A 27,486-nucleotide genomic window follows, 5' to 3' on the forward strand; every position below is an offset into this window, starting at 1 on the left:
GAGAGCAATTCTGGGTTGGAGGATGTCTGAGCCTGGTTTGTGTGGAGTAAAACAGAAACAAATGAAATTGGCCCAGAATTTTAAAGAGGCAGCAGGAAGGACTCACTAGAAGGACAATAAATATTAACAAATTTTCTTACAACCTGAATAGGAAATAGCATTATTATATTAAAATTAGCATTATTATATTACATTTCATCAACTTTAAGAGGTCATTATTATATTTTATGAACTATGTCATCTATTATAAAATATACCATTTTATGTACTAAGAATAAAGAACTCTGCCATTTAAACTATGACAGAACTCTTCCTGATCACTTCAATTGTAAAATGCATCCCGATTTCAAAGGTATTAAAATGTGAGCAAATGTGTAAGCTCAAAAATATGAACTAGTAAATTTATATTATATTAAGCATCAGAAACCAGTGGAAAAAAATAGTTCAATTTTTTCCAACTAAAAGTTCGGCAATATGCTCATCGATGCTCCTGAAATGATTTGCTCACTTTATGTAACCTACATACTGTGTTCTATTATACCCACTATATAGACTGGGAGGATTCCTCAGGGCAGAAACACTTAAAAGCCAACTGACTTCCCTTATACCAATGTTGAGATTCCAAGCCAGGTAGGATAACAGTAAAAAATATATGTGTTGTATGTGCTGCCCTCAGTCAACCGAATGATCAAAGACACATTGGCTAACTTTTAACTTTCAGGAGGCAAACGGAAGGGAATAAAGAAGAGACATCAAAAAGCACATGGTTTTACCTGCTGAACCACAGAACCTAACTTACCTCACTTCGAAAGAGGAAAGAATGAAGCCACTCCTAAATTGGATCTGATATCTTAGTGGCCCAGTGTTTAATTTTCTTGAGCATCTACTATAAGCTGGAAGTTATGAGAAAGGTCAGCAAAATATAGCTCCTGACTGACTTTAAGACCTCAGATATGGTGCTCATAAACATCCTCAGAAAAAGAGATAACAGCACTTACTATTTCTGTTTTCTTAAATTGGCCACCCTCTAGCTTCCTAAAAATGTCTTTGCTTCAGAGCCCCAAAAGCAGCATTTTGGTCATTGGCTTGCTGACTTGTTGGTGTACATGTGTGTGCGACTTGTAGGAATGAGACAGGATATCTCATATCACACGGGACAGAATTCCTATTTGCCTCTAAAGCTGTTAAATATATATGAATGCTTCCCAGAAGAGAAAAAAAAGATTAGTATAATCTAGTTTCCATCAGTGGATACCGAAAGGAAAGGAGCTTAGAACCAAAGACTTTATTATGTTAATTTCTATTACAATCCAAATATAGACAGACATATTAAGTAAGATATCAAATTCAAAATGGAGCCCCACACTATCAAGCACAGGTCTTGTTTAAGCTGTGCCTGCTGTATGGGGCACAGTGGGAAAGTTTATGTGTGAGAGGCTTGATGACACGGAACAAGTGGCGTGACCAGCTTTTATACCTTTTATTTTTAAGAATACTCTGAAATGAGAGGATCATAATTGTGTTGTAGAAGATACTTACCTGACTGAGGGGAGTTCTGAGATTTGAAAAGCCCAACTACTCCCTTGCCATGGAACCCTCCAGATCGGAGGAGAAGGGTACTGCTTCTTGAGTTCTTCCAGCATACAACAGGCAGGCGATTGTGGCGATAGCAGCGGGCTACTCTTGGTAAACTACTGTCCTGTACAGCGTGAGGTACAACCAAAAGGCCAGGATAGCTTCAGGAACATGAAAGGCAGAAAGAGAATGATTTGGGTGGGTGTGGGGTGGGGAAGAAGGGAAAAGAATGTAGAGAGTGGGAGAGAGAGAATATGATAATATGACTATCATGATACCACAGTAATTGTAAGACTCAGAAACACTGAGGCGTGAGACACACATTTCAAACACGGAACGCAGTCTCAGCTCAGTTCTTCAGGGGTTGAGAAGAAAAGGCCTAGATGCTGAAACCAGCGAACTCATCGACTAATCTGTAGTCTTCTGGGAAATAAGCCCCTTTCGGTGCTATTGCAGAATTTTGCTGAATAACCCGAGCTTAGAAAATGAAAAGGTTATGTGGAATTATTAAAAAGACCCCTGTTAAACTGATGGTCTCCCTTGCCTTACACGTTACTTATCGTCAACTTGAAATAAAGATTGTAAGATTAATGTGCTCATATTAATGTCAACTTTATGAGAATGACAAGTCAAACTGTCAACTCATTAGATTGCTGGAAAGACAACAGTGAATAGAGAACACTAATATTAGACTGCCTGACATAGCGAAAGGATTAAAATCAAATGATTTCTGGTATGAGAACAATATATTCAAATGTCAAAACGAGTTTAAATATTTTATTAACACCACATGTAGATAATTAAAAAAAGATTAGCTCATAAAGTTATAGGATATGATGTTGGGAAAATAAAAAACAGACAAGAGTACCTTGTTTTTATGGATTGGCAAGTATAAGTAGACAGGCAGGTTTCAGAGTCATTTCTTTCCTTTAGCCTATTTAGAAATGTTACACTAAAGAGATTTCAGATTAATAAACTTCCAACTTCTAATCTCATATATTTTTTTTATTGTGGTAAAATATACCTAACATAATATTTAACCTGTTAACCATTTTAAGTGTACAAATCAGCGACATTAAGTACATTCATAACCATCACAACTATTTCTAGAATTTCTAATCCCTAATCTTGATATAAGCCAGCTGAGAGGAGTGAGAGGAAATCCGGTTCATGGTCAGGTAAATCATAGCCCTCAATGACTTTAGTGAATGCCAGATTAACTTTCCATACTTACCCAGAAATACCTTGGAAGCATTCTGAAAACCTAGCACTTTAGTGCCGTAAGAAGTTATAGGCTGTTTTCTAACGCCGCCAACTGATGAAGAGACCTAGCTATAGACACAATCATTCACGAAGACTGGAAAAGCAGTTCCATTATTAGGGCTCTCTATTTCAAACTCCACTTTAATATCTGTTCGCCCCAACCTGCCCCCCCCCCCCCCCGCACTGTTTCTACATATAATGATTTTGTGTATTAGATAAAGGAGTATTGCTTAATGGTTTCAGGCACCGTTTCAATAACTGGGAAAAACCAGTATACCTCTTCACTCCCTGCCCCCTGTAGTGGACTGTCCCTCTCCTTCCATGGGACATGAGCACCACATACCATGCTCTGCTATACACAGGATCTAAGACTTTCCTGCTACCAGGCAGGAGTGACAGCTAGATTGCCACTAGTGCTGAGGCAAATATTGTTGAGCCTGAAGACCAGCAGGGATACTCTCATTTACAATGAAAGGTACCTCCATTTACCCTGCCACCCAGCTTATTCCCTACCCAGAGCCATCAGCTCTGGGCTCCAGAGTAAGCCTCAAGAGGGAGACTGGGCTTCAGAAGCTGCTGTGGAAACTTTTTAATCAAAGACTAGCTTGTACAAATGCTTGAAGCATAAATGAATTAATCCCAAAAGAAATCCATATCACTATCTCATAGGTTAAGAAGTGGACCATTACCAGCATCCAAGAAAATTCCCTTGTGTCTCTTCCAAATCACTATTTTTCCCTCCTTCTCAAGGAGTATCGCTATTCTTGATTGCTAACAACATGGATGAGTTTTGTTTGTTTTTAATTTTAGAAAAAAAGAGATACAATAGAATTTATTCTTTTGTGCCTGTACTCCCTATGCTTTTTTTGTTCAACATTATGTTCATGAGATCCATCCACATTATTGCATATAGCTGTACTTTGTTCATCTTCATTGCTGTATAGTATCCCACTATGTGATTATAGCACTATTTATCTATTTTTCTACTGTAGATTTTGAGTAGTTTCTAGTTTTTGATTGTGTAAGAAAAATGTCTCCATGAACATTCTTGTAGATGTCTTTTGGGAGCACATATACATTTCTATTGGAAATTCTGCTCCACCTAGGAGGAGATATGGTAGATAACAGGTTATGCATACATTCAATAGATATTTAGATTTTTAATAGATGCTGCCAGACAGCCTTCCAAAGTTCTTTAACCAATTTACAATCCCATCAGCAATAAATGGGAGTTCTGCTTGCTCAACATTCTTACTAGAATTTTGTATTGTTGGTCTTTTAAATTTTAGCCATTGTTTAAAAATAACTTATTTTTCAATTATAGTTGACATACAGTATTATATTAGTTTCAGGTGTACAACATAGTGATTAGACATTTATATACCTTATGATCACCCCAATAAATGTAGTACCCATCTGACACCATACATAGTTATTACAATATTAATGACTATACTCCCTATGCTATACTTTACATCCCACGACTATTTTTTAACAACCAATTTGTACTTCTTAATCCCTTTCCTCCCTTCACCCATCTCCCAATACCCCTCCGATCTGGCAACCATCAAAATGTTTTCTGTATTTATGAGTTTCTGTGTTGTTTGTTCATTTATTTTGTTTTTTAGATTCCACATATAAGTGAAATCATGTGATATTTGTCTTTCTCTGCCAGACTTATTTCACTCAACATAACACCCTCTAGGTCTATCCATGTTGACTTAGATGGTAAGATTTCATTCTTTTTTATGGCTGAGTAATGTTCCATTGTATATATGCATATGTACCACTTTTTCTTTATCCATTCATCTGCTGATGAACACTTAGATTGCTTCTTCCATATCTTGGCTATTGTAAAAAATGCTGTAATAAACATATAGATACATATGTCTTTTCGAATTAGTGTTCTGGTTTTCTTTGTATAAATACCTAGAAGTAGAATTACAGGGTCCTCTTTATCTCTTGTTATAGGCTTTCTTTTAAAGTCTATTTTGTGTGGCATAAGTATTGCTACCCAGCTGTTTGTTTCCATTTCCATGAAATATCTTTTTCTATCCCTTTACTTTCAGTCTGTGTATGTCTTTTGATCTGAAATGAGTCTCTTTTAGGCAGTATATGTAAGGGTCTTGTTTTCTTATCCATTCAGCCAACCAATGTCTTTTGATTGAAGCATTTAATCCATTTACGTTGAAAGTAAAGTCATTGTTGTTAGATATGTAGTTATTGACATTTTATTATTCATATTTTTTATCTTTTATTTTCTTTAACTAAGTCCCTTTAACATTTCTTGTAATATTGGCTTGGTGTTGGTGAACTCCTTTAGCCTTTTCTTGTCTGGGAAGCTCTTTATCGGTCCTTCAATTCTAAATGATAGCTTTGTTGGGTAATCTTGGTTGTAGGTCCTTGCTCTTTATTACTTTGAATATTTTGTGCCAATCTCTTCTGGCCTGCAAAGTTTCTGTTGAGAAATCAGCTGACAGTCTTATGGGAGCTCTTTTGTAGGTAACTGATTTTTCTCTTACTGTTTTTAAGATTTTCTTTTTGTCTTTAACCTTGGTGTTGGCCTCTTTGGGTTCATCTTGTTTGGGACTCTCTAAGCTTACTAGACTTGTATGTCTGTTTCTTTCACTAGGTTAGGGAAGTTTTCTGTTACTATTTCTTCCAACAGGTTTTCAACCCCTTGCTCTCTCTCTTCTCTTTCTGGTACCCCTATGACATGAATGTTGGTATTCTTGATGTTGTCTCAGAGACCCCTTAAAATACCCTCATTTTTTTGGATTCTTTTTCCTTTGTACTGTTCTAATTGAGTGTTTTCTGCTACCTTATCTTCCAAATTGCTAATTTGATCCTTTGCTTCATCTAACCTACTGTTGATTCCTTCTAATGTATTCATTTCAGTTATTGTATTCTTCTTTTCTGACTGGTTCTTTTTTTTATGTTTTCTATCTCATTTTTATGTTTCCTATCTCTGTTGAAGTTCTCACTGAGATCACTGAGCATTCTTATAACCAGCGTTTAGAACTCTGCATCTGTTAGATTGTTTGTCTCCATTTTGTTTAGCTGTTTTTCTGGAGCTTTGTCCTGATCTTTCATTTGGAACGTGTTTTTTTGTGTCCTTATTTTGGCTGCCTCCCCATGTTTGTTTCTATGTATTAGGTAGAGCTGCTATGTCTCCTGGTCTTGGTAGAGTGGCCTTATGCAATAGGCCCAGTGGCATAGTCTCCCTGGTTACCTGAACCAGGTGCTCCAGGTGTGTTCCTTGTGTGGGTTGTGTGTGCCCTCCTGTTGTAGTTGAACCTTGATGGCTGTTGGCACATCGATGGGAGGGATTGACCCATAGGCTGATTGGTTGTGAGGACTGGCAGTGATTACAATGGAGGAACTGTTGTGCAGAGGTTGACCCTATGGAGAACGATTTGGTTTAGTGTGGCTCTGGTGCCTGTTGAGTCTGACCTTTGGGTCTGTTGTTTGAGGAGGTGGTTAGGTGGTACACTCATGTGGTCTGAAGCTGGTCACTGGGTGTGTTGGTCCTGGGGCCTCTTGGCAGAGGCTTTGGTGCAGGCCAAGATCACCCTCTGCTGGTGCCCTGCCTAGTGCCACTTGGTATAAGCTACAAAGTGTTCTTCAGATGTTTGCCACTTGTGCTGGCCTTGGATGTGCCTGGGAGAGGCTAAGCTGTGAACAGAGGCCAGCTGCTGCTAGTGCCAGGCCTGGGGATGCTTAGCAAGAAGTACTGGACTAGGCGAGGCCAAATTTTCCTTGTTTGGGGTTTGTGAAGTTTTGAGAGATTTTAGGAAAGACTGCAGCATGAGTCATGATAGGCAGTTTGTATGGAAAAGCCACTGGAAGTTGGGTGGGGCGGGGTCTGAGAGAATCATCAGGGTGGGGTGAATGGTGTTAGCTAGGTTGATGGAGACTCAGAATGGTGGGAGGGCTCAACAATGGAATAATGGCTTCTGCCAGCACTTCTCTCTGGGAGAAAGCTGCCCCTCCAACCCTTGCCCTGAAGTCAGACAATTCAGTTCCTTCCCACATGTCCCTGCTGCCTTTCGAGTTGCCACCCCAGTGCTGGAGCTCAGAGTGAGTACATCAGTGAGTAAGTCCGTGCATGGGCTCTTTAAGAGGGTCATTTGGGTCTCCAGCAACCCTCCGTCTCATTCAGCCATAATCTCCAATGGTTTTCACAGCCAGAAGTTATGGGGACTTCTCTTCCTGTTACTGGAATCCTGGGCTGGGGAGCCTGGTGTGGGGCTCAGACCCCTTACTCCTCAGGGGGGACCTCAGCAGCTGAGATAGCCCTCCCTATTTTTAACTGTCACACAAGGGTGTGGGACCAGCCTGTTCCGCATCTCTGCCCCTCCTCCCAGTCTCAAGGTGGCTTCTGTATTTCCTTAATTAAGGACTTCTGTTCAGCTAGACTTCAGATGATTCTCAATGATGGTTGTGTAGTTTAGTTGTCATTTTGAGCTGGTCGTGGGAGGAAGTGAGCACAGCATTTACCTACTCTGCCATCTTGACTGGAAGCCCTCAATTTTAGCCATTTTTGTAGGTATAAAGTAGTCTCATTGGGATTTTAATTTATATTTATCTGAAGACTAATAGGTTGAGCATCTTTTCAGATATCTATTGGCCACCAGGATATCCTCTTTGTGAAATGCCTGTTAAGTGTCCTGCCATTTTTATTGCCCTTGTACTCTCTTAATGATGTCTTTTGATGTAAAGAAGTTCTTAATTTATCAATCTTTTACTTTATGGGTAGTGCTTTTCCTGTCTTAAGAAATCCTTCCCTACTTCAAGATCATGAAGGCATTCTCCTATCTTTTAGAAGTTTTATTGTTTTAAACTTTTACATGTAGATCTACAAACCAATGGGAATTGATTTTGTGTATAATGTAAGGCAGGGGTCAAAATCAATTATTTTCTTGTATGGCTATCCATAGCATCAATTATTGAAAAAACATCTTTTATCCACTGTTCTTAAGTGCTATCTTTATCTTAAATCAAGTGTTCATATATGCTGAGCTCCTTCTATGTTCTTTATTTTGCTCCAATCGTCTGTTCATTTACCCTTGTGTCAATCTCATACTATCTTAAATACTACAGCATTATAAAAAATCTTGATATCCTGTAAGACTCTCCTGACTACTCTTGGTCTTTTTCATTTTGATGTAACTCTTAGAATCATTTTTTCAAGTCCCATAACATTTTTCTGAAATTTTGTTTGGGAGTGCATTGAATCTATAGATCAATTCCTGGAGAAATTATAGTTTTAAGAGTATTGGGTATTCTAATCCAAGAACATGAAATATCTGTTTATTTATATCTTTAATGATCGTCAATATTGTTTTGACTGTTCCATGTAAAGGTCTTACACATCTTTCATTCGATTTATTCCTAAGTATTTAATATTTTTTAGTGATACTCTAAATATTATCAGTAGTGCCAAAATAACATCACTTAAATTTCAATTTTTAATTATTTGTTTTTAATTAGTTTTTGTATAATGACTTCATACTAGTGCCCTTACTAAATTCAGTTACAAATTTTAAAAGTTTACCTGTAGATTCCTTTAGATTTTCTATGTATATAATCAGGTGATCTGTGAATAATGATAGTTTTCTTTCTTTCTTTTCAATATTCATATCTTTTCTTATTTAGTACAACACTGAATAGAAGGAAATAATTGCCATCCTTGTCTTGTCCTGATCTTTAAAGTTTTCAATATTTTACCATTAAATAACTTTTGCTGTAAAAAATTTTAGACACTTACTAGATTAAGGAGCTTCCATTGCATTTCTAATTTATTAGTTCTTTTTCTAAAAATCATTTTATAAAACTATTTTATGTATATAATAAATTTATATTTTTCTTCTTAATTCTTTTAATGTGGCAGCTTATGCTGATTGATTTTCAATTGTCAAGCCAGTTCTTTATTTCTGTAATAAACTCCACTTGGTCATAATGAACTATCCTGTATGAGATTAAGTTTTTGTCACTATGAACCATCCTTCTTTACTGCTGATGAAATTTTACTTTAAGATTTACTTTGATATTTATATATTTACTACAGCTTTTTTTTTCTTAAGCAAAAAAAAATTTATTATCTTTTAGTCCTAGAGGATAGAGGTTCAAAATGGGTTTCACTGAGATAAAACCAGTGTCAGCAGGACTGCATTCCTTTGGCAACTCTAGGAAAGAATCCATTTCTTTATCTTTTCCAGATTCTGGAGACCACCCACATTCCTTGGCTCATGACCTTCCATCTTCAAAGCCAGCAATGGTAGGTTCAGCTCTTTTCACGTTGAATCACTCCATCATCATGTCTCTTTCTCTGACTCTGACCCTTCTTTTGCCTCCCTCTTTCTGTTTTAAAGACTCTCGTGATTACATTGGGCCCACTCAGATAACCAAGGATAATCTCCCTATTTTAAGATCACTTGATCAGTAACTTTAATTTCCCTTTGCCATGTAATATAACATATTCACAAACTTAAGGAATTAGGACATAGATACCTTTGGGGAGCCATTATCCCACCTTCCATAGTCACTCTAGTTCTGGATTTGTAGTCATTTGATATAACAAATTTTCCTATGTTTAAAGCCTACATAATTTGAGTCTGGTCTTGATTTATTCACCATAGTCTCCTTATCACCACATAGCACAATGCTTGGAATATAGTATATGACTGATAACTACTGTTGAAAGATGTATTTATTGGTGCTCTTAGTGCCCAGATAGTTTAGGCCGGTGATTTTCAAACTAGATCCCACAGAATCCGAAAGTGGCACTGCTGTTCCTTAGGGACCACTTGAGGATGGAGAGGGGAAACTGCTAAGAAGACGGCTGAGTAGGGCCCCCACTCCTAGCCTAGCTTCAATCGAAGCAATTTGCCCTTATCTATTTCATACTTTGAGATTCCGTCTAAAATTTTATTCATGAGAAGGGATTCTACTGCTGTAGAAAGTTTAAAGAACACTGGGATTAGATGTTTCAGGTGTTTGCTTATGAAGATATTCATATAATTTTGTAAGATAAGCTGAACCAGCTGTCTAGGTGAGTCATGTAACGAGAAGGATGTGCTTCACGTGGTGCCCAGCTGAAACTGCGTTGAGTAGAACTGGAGCATGAGACAGTCTCTTTACAACTCAGCATTCTAAATAGTTTCCTGTTCAATTCCTCAAATATTTTCTTGCAATTAAGCAATTCCTTTGGTCCTGTAAGTTTCACAAAGCTCCTTAGAATTCAGTTGGACATGAAGAACTGCCTTTTCCAAGTAGCTGGGTGATCTTGGACAAGTTGCTTGACCGTTCCAACCTCAGTTTCCTCTTTTGTAAAGTGGAGCTATCTAGTCATACTCTCTGGCCCCAGGGAATTTACGTGACTTTGTAGAGAATGGAAGGAATCCTTTGCAGTTGTCAAATGGGCTGCAGATCCCAGGTAGAAACAGGATGAGGAGACTTCTACTACTGAGGATGTTCTCCTAATACTGAGATGTCAACCACCTATTTATAGTAGTATGGCTGACGGGCTTGGGCCTTGGGTCTCCTTCTGGCACTTACTCTCCCAGAAAAGAAAAGTCTTAACGTCCTCTGGAAGCCAGATCTGATTCTAGGAGATGAATGTTTCACATTTGAAACCCAAGCCTCCCACCTAGTGTTGCCCACAGAAAAGGGCGTGAGGAGGGCAGTGGTCAAACCTACCAGGGCGACGAGCCTGACTCAGAGCCTGGCCTGGGATAGGCATTTGGGTGCTCAGAGCTGCTGCCATGCTCCTCTTTTTCTCCCGAGTTTGTATTAGTGATGTGGGGGTTCATGCAGGGTCCCTGCCTGCTTTCAGACCAGAGCACGTTTATGGGGTGTTAGACTTTGTTGCCCTGTTCTGTGCCCATCACAACAGCTTTTTTGAAGTAGCTTTGCATGGGTGTCTGTTCTTTCCTTTTACTCTCAATCTTTTCATAGTCTTGTATATTAGATATATCCCTTAAAAGTAGCATAAAGCTTTAAAAAAGTCTGATAATCTTTTTCTTTTAATTGGAGCATTTAGTCAATTTATAAGTAATGCAATGTAATTATCGATATTTGAATTTAAATTTACCATCTTACTAGGTGTTTTCTATTTGTTTCATCTGTTCTATGTTCCCCTTTATCTCCTTTCTGGCCTTCTTTTGGATTATTTTTTATTATTCCATTTCCTTCATTCTAACAGCTCGAGGGATATATATTATTTTATTATCACCATAAATGCTTTATCACAAATGTTCTAATAAGTGGTCTATTAAAATTTTATTTTGTTTCTGAAGACTGAAATGATAAATGAGGTCTATTTTCTCACCGGCAGGCATGATTTTGATAGCAAGCTTCTCAAATAGCAGGACATCACACCCTGACACTACCACTTATATTTATCTATAAAGAGAATTTAGTTAGAAGGACAGAGCATCCAGGAAAATTACTATATACCTGACAGAATCACAACCTTTCAGTACTTAATGCAATTTTTTTATTTGGCCCAAATCTCAAACTATATTCTCAGTTTGTTTGTTTTTAAGTTTCACACTGGTAGTATTTGTAAACTTAAACTGTCATTTAAAATGAAATATAGTTCCTCGACAATAGTAGAGTTGAAACTAATAGTAACATTAAATCAAGAATTTATAAATTAAAAAAAAGAACTAACCTGGAGATGAAAATAATTTAACTTGTGGATGGTGGAAATGTAGTTTTAAAAAATATGAAGCACGGCATAGGGCTTAATAGATATAGAAAACAGCAAGAGGTAAGAATGAAAAAAAGAAAATGAGTTCATTTACATTCTTTAAGTAATATCCCTTGAAAATATTCTAATTAGATGGCATAAGAAAACCCTGTCTACACTTGGGTCAACAATTTACAGCCTGTGGGCCAATTGGCCCCGCCCACTCATTTGCTCACTATCTATGGCTGCTTTTGTGGTAGTGTTGAGTAGCTGCAATAAGAGACCATATGGCCTGCAAAACTGAAAATATGTACTAACTGGTTCTTTAAAGAAAAAGTTTGTGGACCCCTGGCCAACAGCAGACTTTCATCTCTCCTGTCTGCCTGGGCATATTCTATTCTTACTTCAAGTTATCTTCAGGCATGCTAGAAAAGGGGCAAATGGAAAGAAAAAGGCAAATAAGGGCATTTCATAAAGGGGACAAAAACTATTATTACCTTTGACCTTCTGGTCTAAGGTAGGCACTGTTCCGTAATGTAACTGCACTTCTGGGAATGTCAATAGATGCCTGTTCATGCTTCATAAAGGTCCCTTAATCACCCACATCCCTGGAGACCTTGCTCCTATTTTCTGACATTTCTCTCTCTCTCTGGGCTATGGAGGCAAATAGCCCATTCAAGACTCAAATGGAAGAAAGGAAAGAAAGTCTCTTTTTAGAGCCCCCAACACACTTACCTCCGGCAGAGTGAATACATCCTGTTGGAGGCAGTGATTCGAAAATACTCTGGTTTTGAGCGAGAAGAACTGCCACTTATGGTTCCCAAACCTAAACGCTGATAGTCTCGGAAGCAAGCTTTTTCTACCAACTGTTCCATCGTAGACTTCTCTGAGGCTTTCAGAGTGGTGCTTGTGGGGAGTTCACTCTCATCTGAAACTGTGATGGCAGAAACAGGTTTTGAAGAAATGATATAGCTCAAAGTAGAAGATTAAAAACTTCCTTTTGAAGAGGATCCGTAAACCAAGAGAGGTTTATATTAGCGCTACAGGTACTATATATATCACAAATTAAATCATGTAACGTCTATGGGGAATCATTGTGTTCAAACATAAATTAGAACGGTAATGGATAGTTAGAAAAGAAAAATATCAGAAGCTCAAATAACTCAAAATGTCAGGGACATTAACTAAAAATTTCTAAAAACAATATAATTTTGAATTTATCACTTATTTTTCTGTTTCAGTCAGGCCTGCTTTTTAATGCCAAAGTGCAGTGATCTCTATTTAGGACTTCATAGAATAAACACTCGAACTTTGTCAGAGGCTAAACCTGTCAGTAAAATTGATCTTCAATATGATCACTATACAAACTCATCATCCAGGTTTCAGCTAACTTTTCAGAGCATAAACTTTTGTTAAAAATCTCTAGACTATGCAAAAGTTCACTAGCGTTGGAAAAGACCTTTTTTAGAGAGGTATGAAGAAGTTATCGCTTTTTTGTAGAAATATTTTTGTCAGAGGATGTGGTATACATGGGAAACTCCCTCACAATTTTGCAATCACAGGTTACAGAATCCTTTAAAATTTTAGATGTGGAAGAATTTACCCAATAATCAAGTATTTTAGGGAGGACTTAAAAAAACACACAACATTCCTAGTTGGTACTGCATGTTCTAACTAAAAAAAAATTCCATTGTTAAAAACTGTCTGAATTTACTTTCCAATTATTTTTAAAGTAAGGGAAGTTAAATTAAGCTTTCAATGTTTTTGGAAATGTACTCAAAGTTTTAATGTCAAAGAGATCAATATGCCTCTCTTCCATTAAAAGAAGCAAAAAAAACAACCTAACAACTTATCCTTGTAAATATATGATTGTGTGTCAGTTTATGAACTTCACAATGCAAGTATTATTATCAGGTATCAGTTTTGTGTTGGGCTTTTATTTTCAAAGGTGCAAAAAGCATTACATAATTAGGTCTTTTGGTGGAATAATAGTTTTTGCTCCATAAAATCATAAAAACTGTGAGTTAGAAGAGTCAATAGTGATGGGTAGCACTAATTTTCCAGGTCACTATGAGGAGGCCAGGGTTCCAACAAATGGTCATTTCAGTAATGCTATGGTGAGTCTTTACATTGCCCCAGAGGCAAGCTTGTAGGTACATATACTGAAATGGAGATCTTTGGACTGTACTTTATCTAAAGATGATGTTTCTTTCTTTAAAATGTTGTTGATGATGATGATGATGATAATTATCAGAAGTCGTAGTTAAATAAGCACTGGTAATTGATGCTAAGATCCTGAGAAGGAAAAGGGTGCAATGGCGTCCTGTCTATTAGATCAGATTCTCTCGTGCGTTAATTTCGTAAGCATACTCGATACTGGGTTAAGGAACAGAGAACAGTCAATAAGATGTTTTGCTACTGGTTTTTTGCCTCTGTTTTCCTGACTGAGAGGTATCTCAGATTCCCAGATTCTGTTCTTTTAAATATTTACCAGGCATTTTTTTTTCTTAAATCATGTAAGAATCCCTTCATCTTAGGTCCTCCATTTTGATTAAGAGCACCCACAATATTCTTACCAAAAACCCAAATCTTCAACTTCGACTATTCAATGTCCTTATATCCTTATTCTTAATCCTTAACAATAAGCTATAGGGACTACTTTATAACTAAATTTCCTATGCAGTGGGGTTTCTTTCTTTCTCCCTTTAAAGAGACACACATAACAATGCTTCTATGGATTTAGTAAAGGATAGTATATCTTTTACTACATTTAGTATAATTTAATAAAATCTTATCTGAACAATGGGATGTTGGGAAAATAAAATTTTTTTTTCCAGTTCTCAGAAGTTCTGAGTGAAAAGCTGGTAAGTGCCTCCAATCTTTTTATGAGATCTAGGTTTTAGTGAGTCAGGTTTAAGTGCAACTACATATTAGTTTCTTGTTCTTACTCACATAAGAAGAAAGAATAAAATTGACTCAAGGAGGAAAAACAAGTTCTCACATACCAGATATGTCATCTTCTTCATTCCATCCAGGACGATTCACTCTCTCTTCCACAATTGTCCCTGTCCTCTTCTTCAATAAATACTGACGCCCAATTGTCATTTTCCCTGCCCTTTTGGCACCTTTCACAATCGTTTTTGAGAAAGTGCTGCAAGTCATAAAACCAAAAGAGAATGTCAATTTAATATGAAGATACTGCCATAGCTCAACTTGTTTCTTTTCTCTTTCCACAGCCACTAGTATTGTTCAGATCCTCATTAAACCTCTCCTTCTTTAGACCACTTTTTATGTGGCAGCAAACTAATTTCCAATAAAACAAAGCTGTCACCAGGATACTGTTTTAGGTAAAAAGTACAAGAAGCTAGAGTGGGACACAAATTACTTATCATCCCAAATCTAAACTCAGGTTGGCTTTTTGGTCAACATGTGCCTAACCCAATCTGGTTATCCACGCCACTGCCTCCACCAGTGCCCACAAACTATGCTTATGGAAGTCCTGCAAGGAAAGCCAGCCTGCCCCCTTCTCTACTGATTCAAACTCTTTATACCAACTCATAGGCTTTTCTTTGAGATCATATGACAATTATAGTTGGTAACACCTTATTTCTTAAATGTTCTAAGTGTGTATGTGTGGTGTCTTGCCTCCTCACACTTTAAACCTTCTGAGATATGTAAAAGAATAATATAATTACCCTTTTTGAGAGGAGAAAAATCAGAAATCAGAAATCTTAGCACCCTTTTGAGAATCTGCTTTAATTAAAGGGAAACTAGGATGTAAATCACACAGACCTAATAGTACTTTATTTATTTAAATAGTTTACCTTCTCTTGCTGATAGAAAATCTGGGTACAGTGTTTTTACAATCACAGACAATTAAACAAAGAAACTACTTCCTAAATAATCATATTGAGATGAAGGTTTCAAATAAAATTGTTTTTGATTATTATGTTTTTCTCTATTACAAAGAACAGAACTTTTTCTGTGTTTTCTTGCCATTCGGTGGAAAGGATTCTTTTATTGTCAAATAGTTTTGCCAGATCCTGTCTTTAGTCATTTGAAATGTAAATCTGAGGGTTATGAAACATGTTTTAGATAATTGTTAGAAATCATAAAATACTGGTATTTCCTAAATTAAAGCCTATTGTGAGTCACTTCAGGTGTAACTTAAACTCAACAAGACTTTTGAAAAATTTTTCCAACTAGAGCTATATCCTTTGTTTTATACACTCAAGAAAATTCTAAGATGTTTTAAGTTTTAAAATTGCTGTATCTCTTTTGCAACTGGATAGTATAAGCTTGATACAATAAGCTTCATTTCATACATATATATATTTAAATTTATTTATATATAATATATAAATGTCCCCCCTGATAGTTTCTAAACATAAAACACCATGCAAAGCTTTGTTTCTTCCACAGAGGATGGGGATAATGAATATCATAGGCTCCTCTGTGGCTCCACAGTGCTAAGGCAAGATTCTTGGTTCACTGTTTAAATACCTAGGAAGCTGGTCATGCTTCAGCATATCACACCTGGATATGTGTAGTCTTCTTTGCTTACCAGGTAACTGTGGTATAGGTGGCTAGCTATGCAACTGAGAGATGCAACTGGAACCTCAAATCTTCTCTCATGCCGAGCCTACCTCAATTTCAGGCAAAGGAAAAGCTTTTTCTCCAAAGTCTGCAGAGAATGCCCTAATATGTAATTTGCATTGGCATATGCCCAAATACCAGGTGATTAATGATGAATAACTGAAATTTTAGCCCTACATTTTGTCACTAATTGATGAGAATTTTAAACCAATTGTTATTTTGTAATAACTAAAATTTAAAAGTTTCGACATAAGTTTCTAAAAATTTTCATCAGAAAATAAGCGTTCCTACTAAGAAAGAGGACAACTAAATACAATGCCTGATCTTGGATTGTAGTGTATACCAGGAAGGAAAAATAAGTAGCTATAATAAATCATCAGCAAAATTTGAATATGGACTCTGAGTTAAATAAAAGTTTTATACCAATTAAATTTCCTAATTGTGATTACTGTACTGTCATTATGTAAGATAATGTCTTTGTTCTTAGGAAATATAGACTGATGTATTTAAGGAGAAAGGGGTGTTAACGTATGTAACTCAAATGCTTTAGAAAAAAATATATATGAAAGAGAATGATAATGAAAATGGAACAAAACATAAACAACTGTCAATCTGGATAAAAGGCAGAGAGGAATTCTTTGTACAAGGTTGTAACTTTTCTGTAAATTTGAAATTGTATCAAAACAAAAAGTTACCCAAAAAAAAAAAAAAAGGAAAGATAAAGGCTCCCATATTTACAACACAGCAAAACTGTCTGCCCCACCTGGATATTTACAAAAACTAAAGAAATTGCTCAAAGACAGAAAGTTATCAATATGGGAAAAATGGACAATAGAATTTCACATTCTAAAAATGCATCATGAGCAATGAACATGATCTGTCAAGCCTCGTGTAGCTTTTAATTTTTGAAACTTGTTACATATATCAGTACTGCTGTTTCATAACTTTCTGAGCTTGGCCCAATGGGCTTGACAGAATAGCAAACAAAAAAAGAAGTCCTTACACCTTGACCCCAAAAATAGGCCTCTTCTCCTGACAGTCAACTATGGGAGGACTGAAATGAAGAAACCAGACTGTATTCTTACCGAAAGGAAGTGTTCTTTTCCTTCTGTTTGGGTAAAATTATCTGTGGGGTAGTTTGTCCAGCAGCAAAAGCAAAGGTGGTGAAAATGGACTGAGGATAACGGAACTTCATCAACTGCTTCTTAAAAATCTCTACTACTTCTGGACTCACTTCTTCATCAAATGCTACTTTAATCAACTAGAGACAAAAGAGATTAAACATATCAGAAGCATTAAGGATTTCCAGATAACTTCCGCCCCAAACGACTGAAATAACAGAAAATAACAATACTAAATGGAAGAGTTTGGAGGCTGAAGAGAACTTGGGTATTATGCAATATAGTTTTTAATTTTAAAAATAAAAATTAAGGCACAGAGAGGTTTAATTGCCACAGATAGTTAGTTGACAAGAAAAATCATATATCTTGAAGTTGGGTTGCATTAAGACATTCTTTTCTATGATGAGATGAGATAGGGAAGTTAACTTATAGTAGCTAAAGTAGGAAACATGTCTTCATTTCCCAGCTGTTGGTTCTAGAAGGGAATTGGCCTAATCAGCTCTCTTCCCAGCCAGAAATACTATATAAATCTAGGAAGAAAAATTCGGTGCGACTAGAATCCTACCAGTGTTGCCAGGCCATTTTCTAATTTAGAGTCCTTGGGCAGTTGGAACAGTGACTAAATCCCTAGGAAGTCACTGCTCTCAGGTGATGGGAGCAGGTCTGGAGCCTAGAGACCTGCAATCTCACATTTCACACAATTAGCATAGGGAAGCACTAGGGAGGCCTTCTTGACTGGAAGGAATGAGGCAAGAATTGGAGCCCTAGGAAATCTGAGAAGTCAGAGACAAGGCATGAAGAATAGCAAGAGCAAAATATCATAGACTGAGAATTGTTAAAAAGGAAAAACTAAGAAAAGACCACTTTTGCATCAGTAATTCCACAATTCTAATATGTTCAGAGTGCCCTGGAAAAACCTTTGCTTTATTAGGGGTTATGTAGTTAGTACCAATAACACTATAGTCCTAATTATAATTCTCAGAGTTTCACCTCTTCCACAGAAGGCCATAAAGCATTTCCTTCTGAAACAGCTGCCAAGAGAATTGCTTTCTATCTGAAGGCTATATCACACACAAATTGAGGTATGACTTGTCTGAGAACAGGAGTCAATTGTGTATCTCTCAATTTCTAAGATCACTAAATATGGACAGATAATTTGTTGGTACTCTGAGTTGGCCACAGGGTTCACAAAATGAGGAATTAAATCCAAGACTATTCATGTGTTTACTCAGTTGAAGATTACCCTCTCAGATCCTCTGATCCTTCTCCACAGAAAGTGGCCATGACATCAATTGTAAAAAATTTTAAACAACAGAATGGTTCCCTTTCTTAATACCTGAAAAGATGCTGATGTGATCTGCAGTCCGTCTTGCATGTTCTGCTGTAGCTGGTTCTGCATTGTGATCTTCTTTTCCTTGGTGATGGAGGCAATGGGAAAACTTCGCACAACTGTCTGCTCGCCAACTATAGGAAGACAGGACAGAGACTCAGCAACAGTACTTTACAGCTCATTTCTAGAGTCTCTGCTGCTCATTTCATCAGCCTCTGTTGGAGAAACACCCAGAGAAATGCCCTTTGGAGAGGATAATGCCCAGAAATGCAGTGAGAGAAAATGCTGTGAATCTAGAATCACATTCACTAATTTTACTGCGTGGCAATTCACTCCTGAAACACAACCCTTTCCACAGTGGAGGAACTGTCACAGACAGCCTGCCTTCGCTTTATTCTCCCAACCTCTGTGTGCCAACGTAAGATCACCTGGTTTAAGGCAATCTTACAGGAAGGGCAGGTTTCATACCGAATAAAAGAAGTATCTTCAGATATTGAAAAGACAACCACCATCTCTAATGTAAAAATAAAGCAAAAGAGAAAGTTTTAAAAGTTTGTTTCCATATGTGGTAAAGGTGCTGTACTATGTGTATGTGCCTTTGGAAGATATAGGACTGGGCTTAGGCCCAAGATTTTTAGGAGTTTAAATATTAAAGCAAAAAATGGAAAATATAATTAATTATCAACTGCCTGAGGTTAAGGAGATGAGAGTCTCGAAAAGAAGTGGCACACGTGAAGCCTCGCTTGGAGAGCTTACAGCTCCCCAAGGGACAGGAAAGTCATACATAGAATATAACAATATGTAATTAGCTCTTAGGTTTGAGGGAACAAGGCTTTAAATATTTCAGAAAGGGCGAAGATTTCTGCATGCTAGATGGCTAGAGAATGATTCTTGGAGGAAGTGCGAGAAACGTGAGCTTTAAAGAGAGTATAGGTTTGGGTCTGCAGAGGGGAAGAGGGAGGACATTTCAGGCAGTGGTACCAGTAACAGCACAGGAGCAGCAACAGGCAAGGAAGCCAGAGGGTGCGATGTGAACCAGCTTTATCTGACTCACGTGCCCACACCCATATCCACTTATCATCAGAACTGCTCATGCCCTGGACCTATAAATTCCCAGCCTGCAAAATTCTGATTATCCTCTATGTTAAGGTCACACTCAGAGGCTACACAAAATCAGGATGTACACAGGATTCAAGGTCACAACCTATGCTTATACAACACATGTAAAATGATCAGGTTTCTATGTGTCATTAAAGGAGAACTTTTAAATTAGAAATTTAAAAAGGGAACTAAAAGAGGCAAATGAAAACATTTTTTTCTGATAAAATAATTTTCCTGAAATGTGAAATTAACCCACAAATTGACAGGAAAAAACAAGAGAACAATACAAACTTCCATACTAAGTATGGCATTGATTTTTAAAAAATAAATAAATAAATTAGAGCAATTTAAATGACCAAGTAAGTGTCTCATGTGTGTGTGTGTGTGTGTGTGTGTGTGTGTGTGTGTATACATATATATATATATATATATATATATATAGGCATATATGTATAGATGCCCAAAATGTATGTTTATGCCCATTGAGCTCATAAAAGTCATAGAACAAAAAAGTTATTAAGTACTAGATATTTAGTTTCTTTAAGAATACATAAGCTTTCAAATACAAATATAATTTATATACAGTAATATCATAGAAGAGGGCTGAGAAATTTTGCTCTATTCTCATTTTTTCAAAATGAGCACAGCTATTCCTATAGATACATCTTGTTTATTGAAATTTATGCGCGTTTTGCTTATTATATGGTAAGCAATCTTTTATGTCCAAGATAATAAATCATCTGATTCTATCCACATAAGGAATTATACAACTGTGAGATTTTAAAGATACTATATTTTATACATCCGAATTCTACGGTCTAACAAAATGCATAGCACACAGTACATACTTATCAAAAGCTACTGAATGAGTAATTTCAGATGAGGAAGGAACTTTAGCGACCATTTATCCCAATGGTTCCCGATCCTCACTATGCATCACAATCATCTCTGGGGCTTAACACTTTGTAAGCGGGCATTTTCCCGCCAAATCGCGTCGTAACGTGGGGCTTTTTTGACATTTTCTCGCCAAAATTAGACTTTCCGTAAAATAGTCATATCTTTCGATCTATTTGATATTTTTCTATGAAACTTTCAGTGTTTTAGTTTAAAAAGAGGTCTCTATTTATTTACTTTGCAAAATTTTTGCCGGTTCCAACTAGAGGCGATATGACGAGTTTACTCGTTTCCCGCTTAAAAATACAGATGCCTAGGTCTCTCCATTCCTAGAATCCTAATTCAGATTTGAATTCAATTGTTTGAGGGTTGGGTCCAGAACTGGGTATCTTTAAAAAACTTTCTAGATAATTCAAATTCATCACAATCAAGGTTGAGAACCACTGCATTATCACCAATCAAGCTCAATTCCCTAATTTTATACAAGGGGAAACTGTAGCCTTACAGTTAACTGTAGGACTCAGAAAGGTGGGGCAAATCAGCAAGGGACACTGTTAGCAGCCAGATACTGTGAATATTCTAAGGACACAATATGCTGCCTCATGAAATTATAATCATTTCAGTGAACTTACGGGTTCTTCAAATAAGACTCTATGATCCAAATTATCATTAGCTGTGGTATACAGAAATCTTCTAAAAAATACCTGTGTGGTAAAAGCCTTACTTTGAATCTGAAAAATCTGCAAATCATTGTACATAGATGGAATCCAAACCTCATGTAGCACACAGATAGCCATGTTCGGCTGGCATGTGTGAGCCATACCTAGTTGATCATGGGGAGTCCCTCTGAACAGAATTCTGTATGTGGTGAGGAACAAGGCTCCTTCTGCTGGCAGCAGCTGGGGGCCTCCAAGAAGGCCCCCGGTAGCTTCTTCTCTTCCATCAGGATCCAGTAGGACGCGAAGGCCTTCACAAACAATTTCTTCTCCTGGCAGTAGAGCAGGTCTAAGAATCTTGGGCTAACAACAGAAAGAGTGTTTTAAACACAACTCTTGTGGGGTCTCCAACACTTAGACAAGGCTATTTTTTTAGTTACAGACCTAAAAAACTTGAGCCAGACTTCCCAGGTAGCCAAAATAAGAAGACAGATTTGGGAAGAGGCAGAAATGACAGATCTGCATCCAAATATAAAAAGATTCTTTGTAGCATTGCTTATTAAAAGTAAAATCATTGGAAATTACTAAAATGTTTGAAATATCTAGTCAATGCAACTTTCTGTAATCATTTTTAAAAATGGCATGAATCTATATGTATTAACATAGAAGGTTATCCAGAACACATTGTTAAGTAAAAAAAAACAAGTTGCAAACCAGTATGTATATTATGATCCCCTTTTTAGGAAAAAAAAGAAAATTGTAAGAATATGAACCATTGGGCTGGGTAAGAAAGGTAAAGGGATTAAGAAGTACAAGTTGGTAGTTACAAAATAGTCACAGGGACGTAAAGTACAGCATGGGGAATATAGTCAATAATATTGTAAAAACTATGTATAGTGTCAGGTGGGTACTAGACTTTCAGGGGGATCACTTTATAAATTATATAAATGTCTAACCACTATGCTGTTCACCAGAAACTGATATAAAATAAAATTGAATGTCAATTATAATTGAAAAAAATATATAGTCATTGAGATGTAAAGTACAGCATAGGGAATATAGCCAATAGTATTGTAATAACTATGTACAGTGTCAGATGGGTGACAGACTTATTGGGGTTATTACTTTGCGAGTATATAAATGTCTAAACATTATGTTGTTTTGTATACCTGAAACCAATATAATATTGTATATCAATGGTAATTGAAAAATAAATTTTTAAAAATTAAAAAAAAAAAAGAAAGAATATGAACCAAACTATTAAAGGTGGTGTTATTGTGGTTAAGGCTAGAGGTGGGATGGGGTGGGTAGGACCATGGGGAACTTTCACTTATACAATGAGTATCTCTTTAATGTTTCAATTTTATATAAAGAACACTGCTACTTTTGTAAGCTGGAAAAACACATACTTGAAAAAATGGATGCATCTTTAAGGACCTACCTTTCTTGGCTCTTATTGAGAATTAACACAATAAACAACTGAGTAATGAACATTTACATTGTGAAATAAGGAACCACATGATACTCTTCTGAAGAGTTTAGTTCTAAAAAAAGAAAAATCCATCTCTTCTGAAGTTGTTTATTTTTTGGTAAACAATAAAAGCTATATAAATCAGCCTTATTGTTTTTCTTGGCTCTAGGATGCTCAGAGCTAAATGTAAAGCCCAAGTATAACGATCACTGTATCTCAGATTTCTGATAGAATTATCTTTCCTATCCATCTGGCTTCTGATTTCCTTTGAATTTATTTTTAATAGTTGTGTTATAGGTAAGAGGGTCCTGAACCCCAGTCCACAGTCTGGTGCCAGACTAGCTGCAAAGTAATTGTCTGGGCGGCTTGTTACTGCACAGAGTCCCAGGCCAAGTCCCAGCGTGCTCCACCTCAGGAGGCTGGGGTGGCGTTCAGGACTCTGTTTTTAACAGACTTCCCAGGTACTTGTGATATGTGCTTGTAAGGTGTACAGATTCAAGAACCTGGTGTTTTATGGTAATTGCCTTAAATACATTTTTTGGAAGTAGGCAGAGCATAAAATCTTGGCTTAAAGTTAGAATGTTCATAATTTATGTCCTGTCTATAAAAGTAGACTCAACAAGAGATTATTATTGTTCCTGTTGAATCCACTATTCAGGATCCTTTTTGTGAGGATCTATATGATAAACTCCTCTGAAAGTTTAATGTATCATTAAAAGTGGAGATGGTCTCTGTAAAATGTTAGGAGAAGGTACTTTCTGGGGTACAACAGTCTATTGCTGCTTTTTAAAGAAGCAATGTTATACTCTGAAAGTATGTGGTCTGCAACATTTACCTTCTGTATAGGTGGAAGTCTTCTACTCTCTCGATGCACTGCTTCTAGGGTTTCAATGTGCATAGCTACAATTCCTAGGATGAATCAGAGTATTCAAAATGAAAGAACATAAAACAAGCAGAATTAAAATAAATATTTTAGAATTAAAAACTAATCACATTTTGGTGGTTCCTCAAAGAGTTAAACATAGAAATAACATATGACCCAGCAATTTGACGCCTAGGTATATATCCAAAAGAAATGAAAACAAGGCTCACACAGAGACTTCTATGTGAATATTCTTAGTAGCAGTGTTCCCAATAGCCAGAAAGTGGAAACAATCCAAGTGTCCATCAACAGATGAACGGATAAACAAAATGTGGCATATCTATACCATGGAATATTGTTCAGCCTTAAAAAGGAATGGAGTTCTGACACATGCTACAACATGGATGAACCTTGAAGACATTATGCTAAGTGAAATAAGCCAGACACAAAAGGACAGATATCATATGATTTCACTTACATGCAATATATAAAATAGGCAAATTCATACAGACAGAAAGATCAGAGGTAACCGGGTAGGGAACGGGGAGTTATTACTTAATGGGTACAGAGTGTCTGTTTGGAGTGATAATAATGTTTTGCTAATATATGTATACAGTCGTAACGGTTGTATAACATTGTGGATGTAATTAATACCACTGAATTTTACACTTCAACATGGTTTAAAATGGTAAATTTTATGTTATATATATTTTACCACAATTTAAAAATATTTGAAAAAACTAATCAGAACATAAATACAGTTGGCCTTCCATATCTGTGGGTTCCACAGCAGACTCAACTAACTGTGGATCAAAACTATTCTGAAACAAAACTATGTTGTTGCTGACACGTACTATGTAATTAGCTAGGCCTATGATGTGTCTGTACTGAACATGTACAGACTTTCTTTGTCATTAGTCCCTAAACAATACGCAGTATAAACAACTATTTACATAGCATTTACATTGTATTCAGTATTATAAGTAATCTAGAAATGATTTAAAGTATACAGGAGGATGTGCGTAGGTTCTACGCAAATACTACGCCATTTTATATAAGGGACTTGGGCATCCACAGATTTTGGTATCTGTGGGGGTTCCTGGAACCAATCCCCTGCAGATACCGAGGGAGGGCTGTAAATCACATGGCCAAACTACGTGGAAAACAAGTATTACAGGTGTTATGCTGGAAAAAGTAGACCCATAAGAACTATTCTTACCCAATTATCTCCAATATTTTGGTTATCTAACACCTGCAAAGTGATTACCTGGGATCATGCAATGAAGACTCTTGATGTGATCCTGAGTAACTCCACTCTCTGTACAAACCTTGTCAATAAATCGGGTTATGAAACGCACAACAGAATTGGCAATGTCATTATTCTCTGAATCTTCAAATCCACTTTCTGTATCATAGCTCTCAGCTACACTTCCTGCAATACTAAGAAAGTTAAGGAAAGAAATCTCAGTCAGTACATAAATATGACAAATTACTACTATATCACCATCAATTTCCATAGCAATTTAAAGTTGCTCAAAGAGATGTATACTCAAGTAGAAGCTCACTTAACTCCATGGTTCCTTTATAAGTGACCGTGGTGAAACATGGTACTCCACTTGCCTACATTTGGAAGCTACTGTCAGGCATTGCCCTTTGGACCCAGATTTATTTTTGTAAGGAATACCTTCTTGTTATTTCCCTAAAGGAACTCAGGAACCATAGAAAATAAAGCAAAAAGCGATGCTTTCATTTATTATCTGATACTTGAACCTTCGGGAAAAAACACACCAAAAAAACCTGTCCCCCCAAGTGAATTACCACATAGAATCAGACAAAGTCATATGGCTATCTTTGGCCTTTGGCAATCGCGGGACATGTTCCTTGGTAGGCAAAGCAAAAGAACTTTTTTCAGCAAATAGCACATTCTTCTAAATGGAAGAACCAAATTGTCCTATGAACCCTTCTCTTGTCAATATTTATCTCTCTCTGAGTGGAACGCAACCCTTTAAAGCCATCAGTCTTCTGTACGTGATAAAATCATGCAAGAGAGGGGAATTAATTTGAAATGGAGCAAATGTGAAAGCTCAGTCCTTGCCCTTGTTGCTCATTTAGTTCCCACTATTCAATAAATACTCCTGCCGCCTATGTCTTCTTTTAGACTGCTAATCATGGAAAAGGCTCATGTGAATGTTCTAACCTATTCAATTCTCCTTCCTCTTAATCCAGCCACGTTAGCTGAATCAGTGTTCAAGTAAAGCTAAGCAGTGAATATGGCTATCACACCGTCCCAAAGCATTAAAGAACTTAGGTGCCTCAGCCACTCACCATGTAAATCAGGTTGTAGAAAATGTCATGAAGGCAAAAAAAGCAGGGTAGGAGAAAGAGTGATGGTTGTGATACTTAAGATAGAGAAGTCAGGAGGGCCTGTCTGGGTAGGCGACATTTGAGCAGAGAACTAAAGGACGTAAGGGAGTGATTCTTAGGACTATTTCAGTGAAAGTATTCCAGATTGTGGGGACAAGTACAAAGGCCCTGAGGCGGTATGATGCTTAGGGTGTTTGCGGATTAGCATCAGCAGGGAGACCAGAGTGGCTGACAGAACAGCGGCAGGAAATGAGGTCAGAGCAGTAGCCAGAGGCCAGATCCCGTCAGGTTGTGTAATCCACTGGTTTCACTCTCAGCGGTACGGGAAGTTGTTGTAGGGTTGAGAGCAAGGCATGGCTGAGGTCTTGATTACAGGCAAATGCACTGTATAAACTGAGGAAAAGGAGGGCCAAGAAACAAATAATCACTTTGCCAAGAAGGAGTTCGTTAGTAATTTTCCAAAGTGCTTTCTGAAGGGCTGGATCACTAGTGGATGAGACATTTGAAAAATCAGGTCACGAAGGAGAAGAGAGTATGGGAGGTGGTTAAGCACCGTCAAATGAGATGAAGGTTTTTTAATAGAGAAGAGCTGAGCAGGTCTGAAGTTGGAAAACATGGTTAATTTTTGAAATATACACAGTAATATCTGCCCCAAACACTTTATATTCTGCGTGTCCACATTCCAGTACCTGTTTGTGACAATGCTGTTGCTCCCACTCTCCCAGTCGCCTGGTGCCGATGTTCTCAGAAGCTTGTTTTTACTTGTATCCAGTGGAACCAGAAGGTTGACCATGAGGTTTGCAAAGTGAATGGCCTGACTGAAGACAGTGCTTTCCTCACGTTGCACCAGCTCTTGCTGAGTTGATTTGCTCAGAGTAGGCCACAGACGGAGCTGCTCAGCTGCCAGGTCCATTGCTGTCTTCTCCTGATATTGGTCATCAGAAAACTTATCCTAAAAAAAACAAAGCAACACAATCAAAATCCATCACCTCATATGAGCTTCAGAAAATAAGATGTTTTACTAATTCATCTGTTAAAGACCTATACTGGCAAACATGAAAACATACACAAAAAGATAACAACAGAACAAAAACCTAGCCTTTTTTACCCAGATCCAGTAGGCCTTGAGTGAAACCCAAGGAAGAAGTAGCAAAGCACAGATGGAAGCAGGTGACATTTCACTGCATTTATTTATCTCCATGGCTCCCTCCCTTTTTGGTTGCCAGTTGTAACAAATTATTGACCCAAGTATGAATGTTCCAATAGCATTTACTAATACTGATATGTTTCTTTTCTTCTGCTCTTTGGGAGGAGATGGAGAACCAAAGTCATGAAGTACAGAGCTAGATTTCCTTGTAAATGTGGGAGTCAAATATTATCACCCACATGGGTATATGGGGGACCATGGGATTTGTAAGAGTGGTTTTCTAGCAGGGTGAAGAGTTAAACAATAAGAGTAATCTACATCTGCATAGCACTATACAGCTTGTGAAGAGCTGGACACCTATAGTCTCACTTGTATCTAACCCAGGGCTTGGAGACAGGCTTCTTTAGAATA

The 27,486-nt window shown here is 37.1% G+C and overlaps 1 protein-coding gene across 2 annotated transcripts in view; it reads right to left on the bottom strand.

The window, feature by feature from the left end:
- SBF2 (SET binding factor 2) overlaps window positions 1-27,486 on the bottom strand; it is a 391,441-nt gene that overhangs the window by 47,264 nt on the left and 316,691 nt on the right. For both annotated transcript variants that reach the window (XM_019728975.2, XM_019728981.2), the window contains exons 19-27: window positions 26,618-26,880; window positions 24,832-25,004; window positions 23,538-23,611; window positions 21,399-21,594; window positions 18,587-18,714; window positions 17,215-17,390; window positions 14,539-14,684; window positions 12,269-12,467; window positions 1,540-1,736 (exon numbers count right to left, since the gene is read on the bottom strand). In XM_019728975.2, the coding sequence (XP_019584534.2) occupies window positions 1,540-1,736; window positions 12,269-12,467; window positions 14,539-14,684; window positions 17,215-17,390; window positions 18,587-18,714; window positions 21,399-21,594; window positions 23,538-23,611; window positions 24,832-25,004; window positions 26,618-26,880 (1,552 nt within the window). The remainder of the gene's footprint in view (window positions 1-1,539; window positions 1,737-12,268; window positions 12,468-14,538; window positions 14,685-17,214; window positions 17,391-18,586; window positions 18,715-21,398; window positions 21,595-23,537; window positions 23,612-24,831; window positions 25,005-26,617; window positions 26,881-27,486) is intronic.

The sequence above is a fragment of the Rhinolophus sinicus genome, linkage group LG06 (assembly GCF_036562045.2).
Source record: "Rhinolophus sinicus isolate RSC01 linkage group LG06, ASM3656204v1, whole genome shotgun sequence".
Taxonomy (NCBI): Eukaryota; Metazoa; Chordata; class Mammalia; order Chiroptera; family Rhinolophidae; genus Rhinolophus; species Rhinolophus sinicus.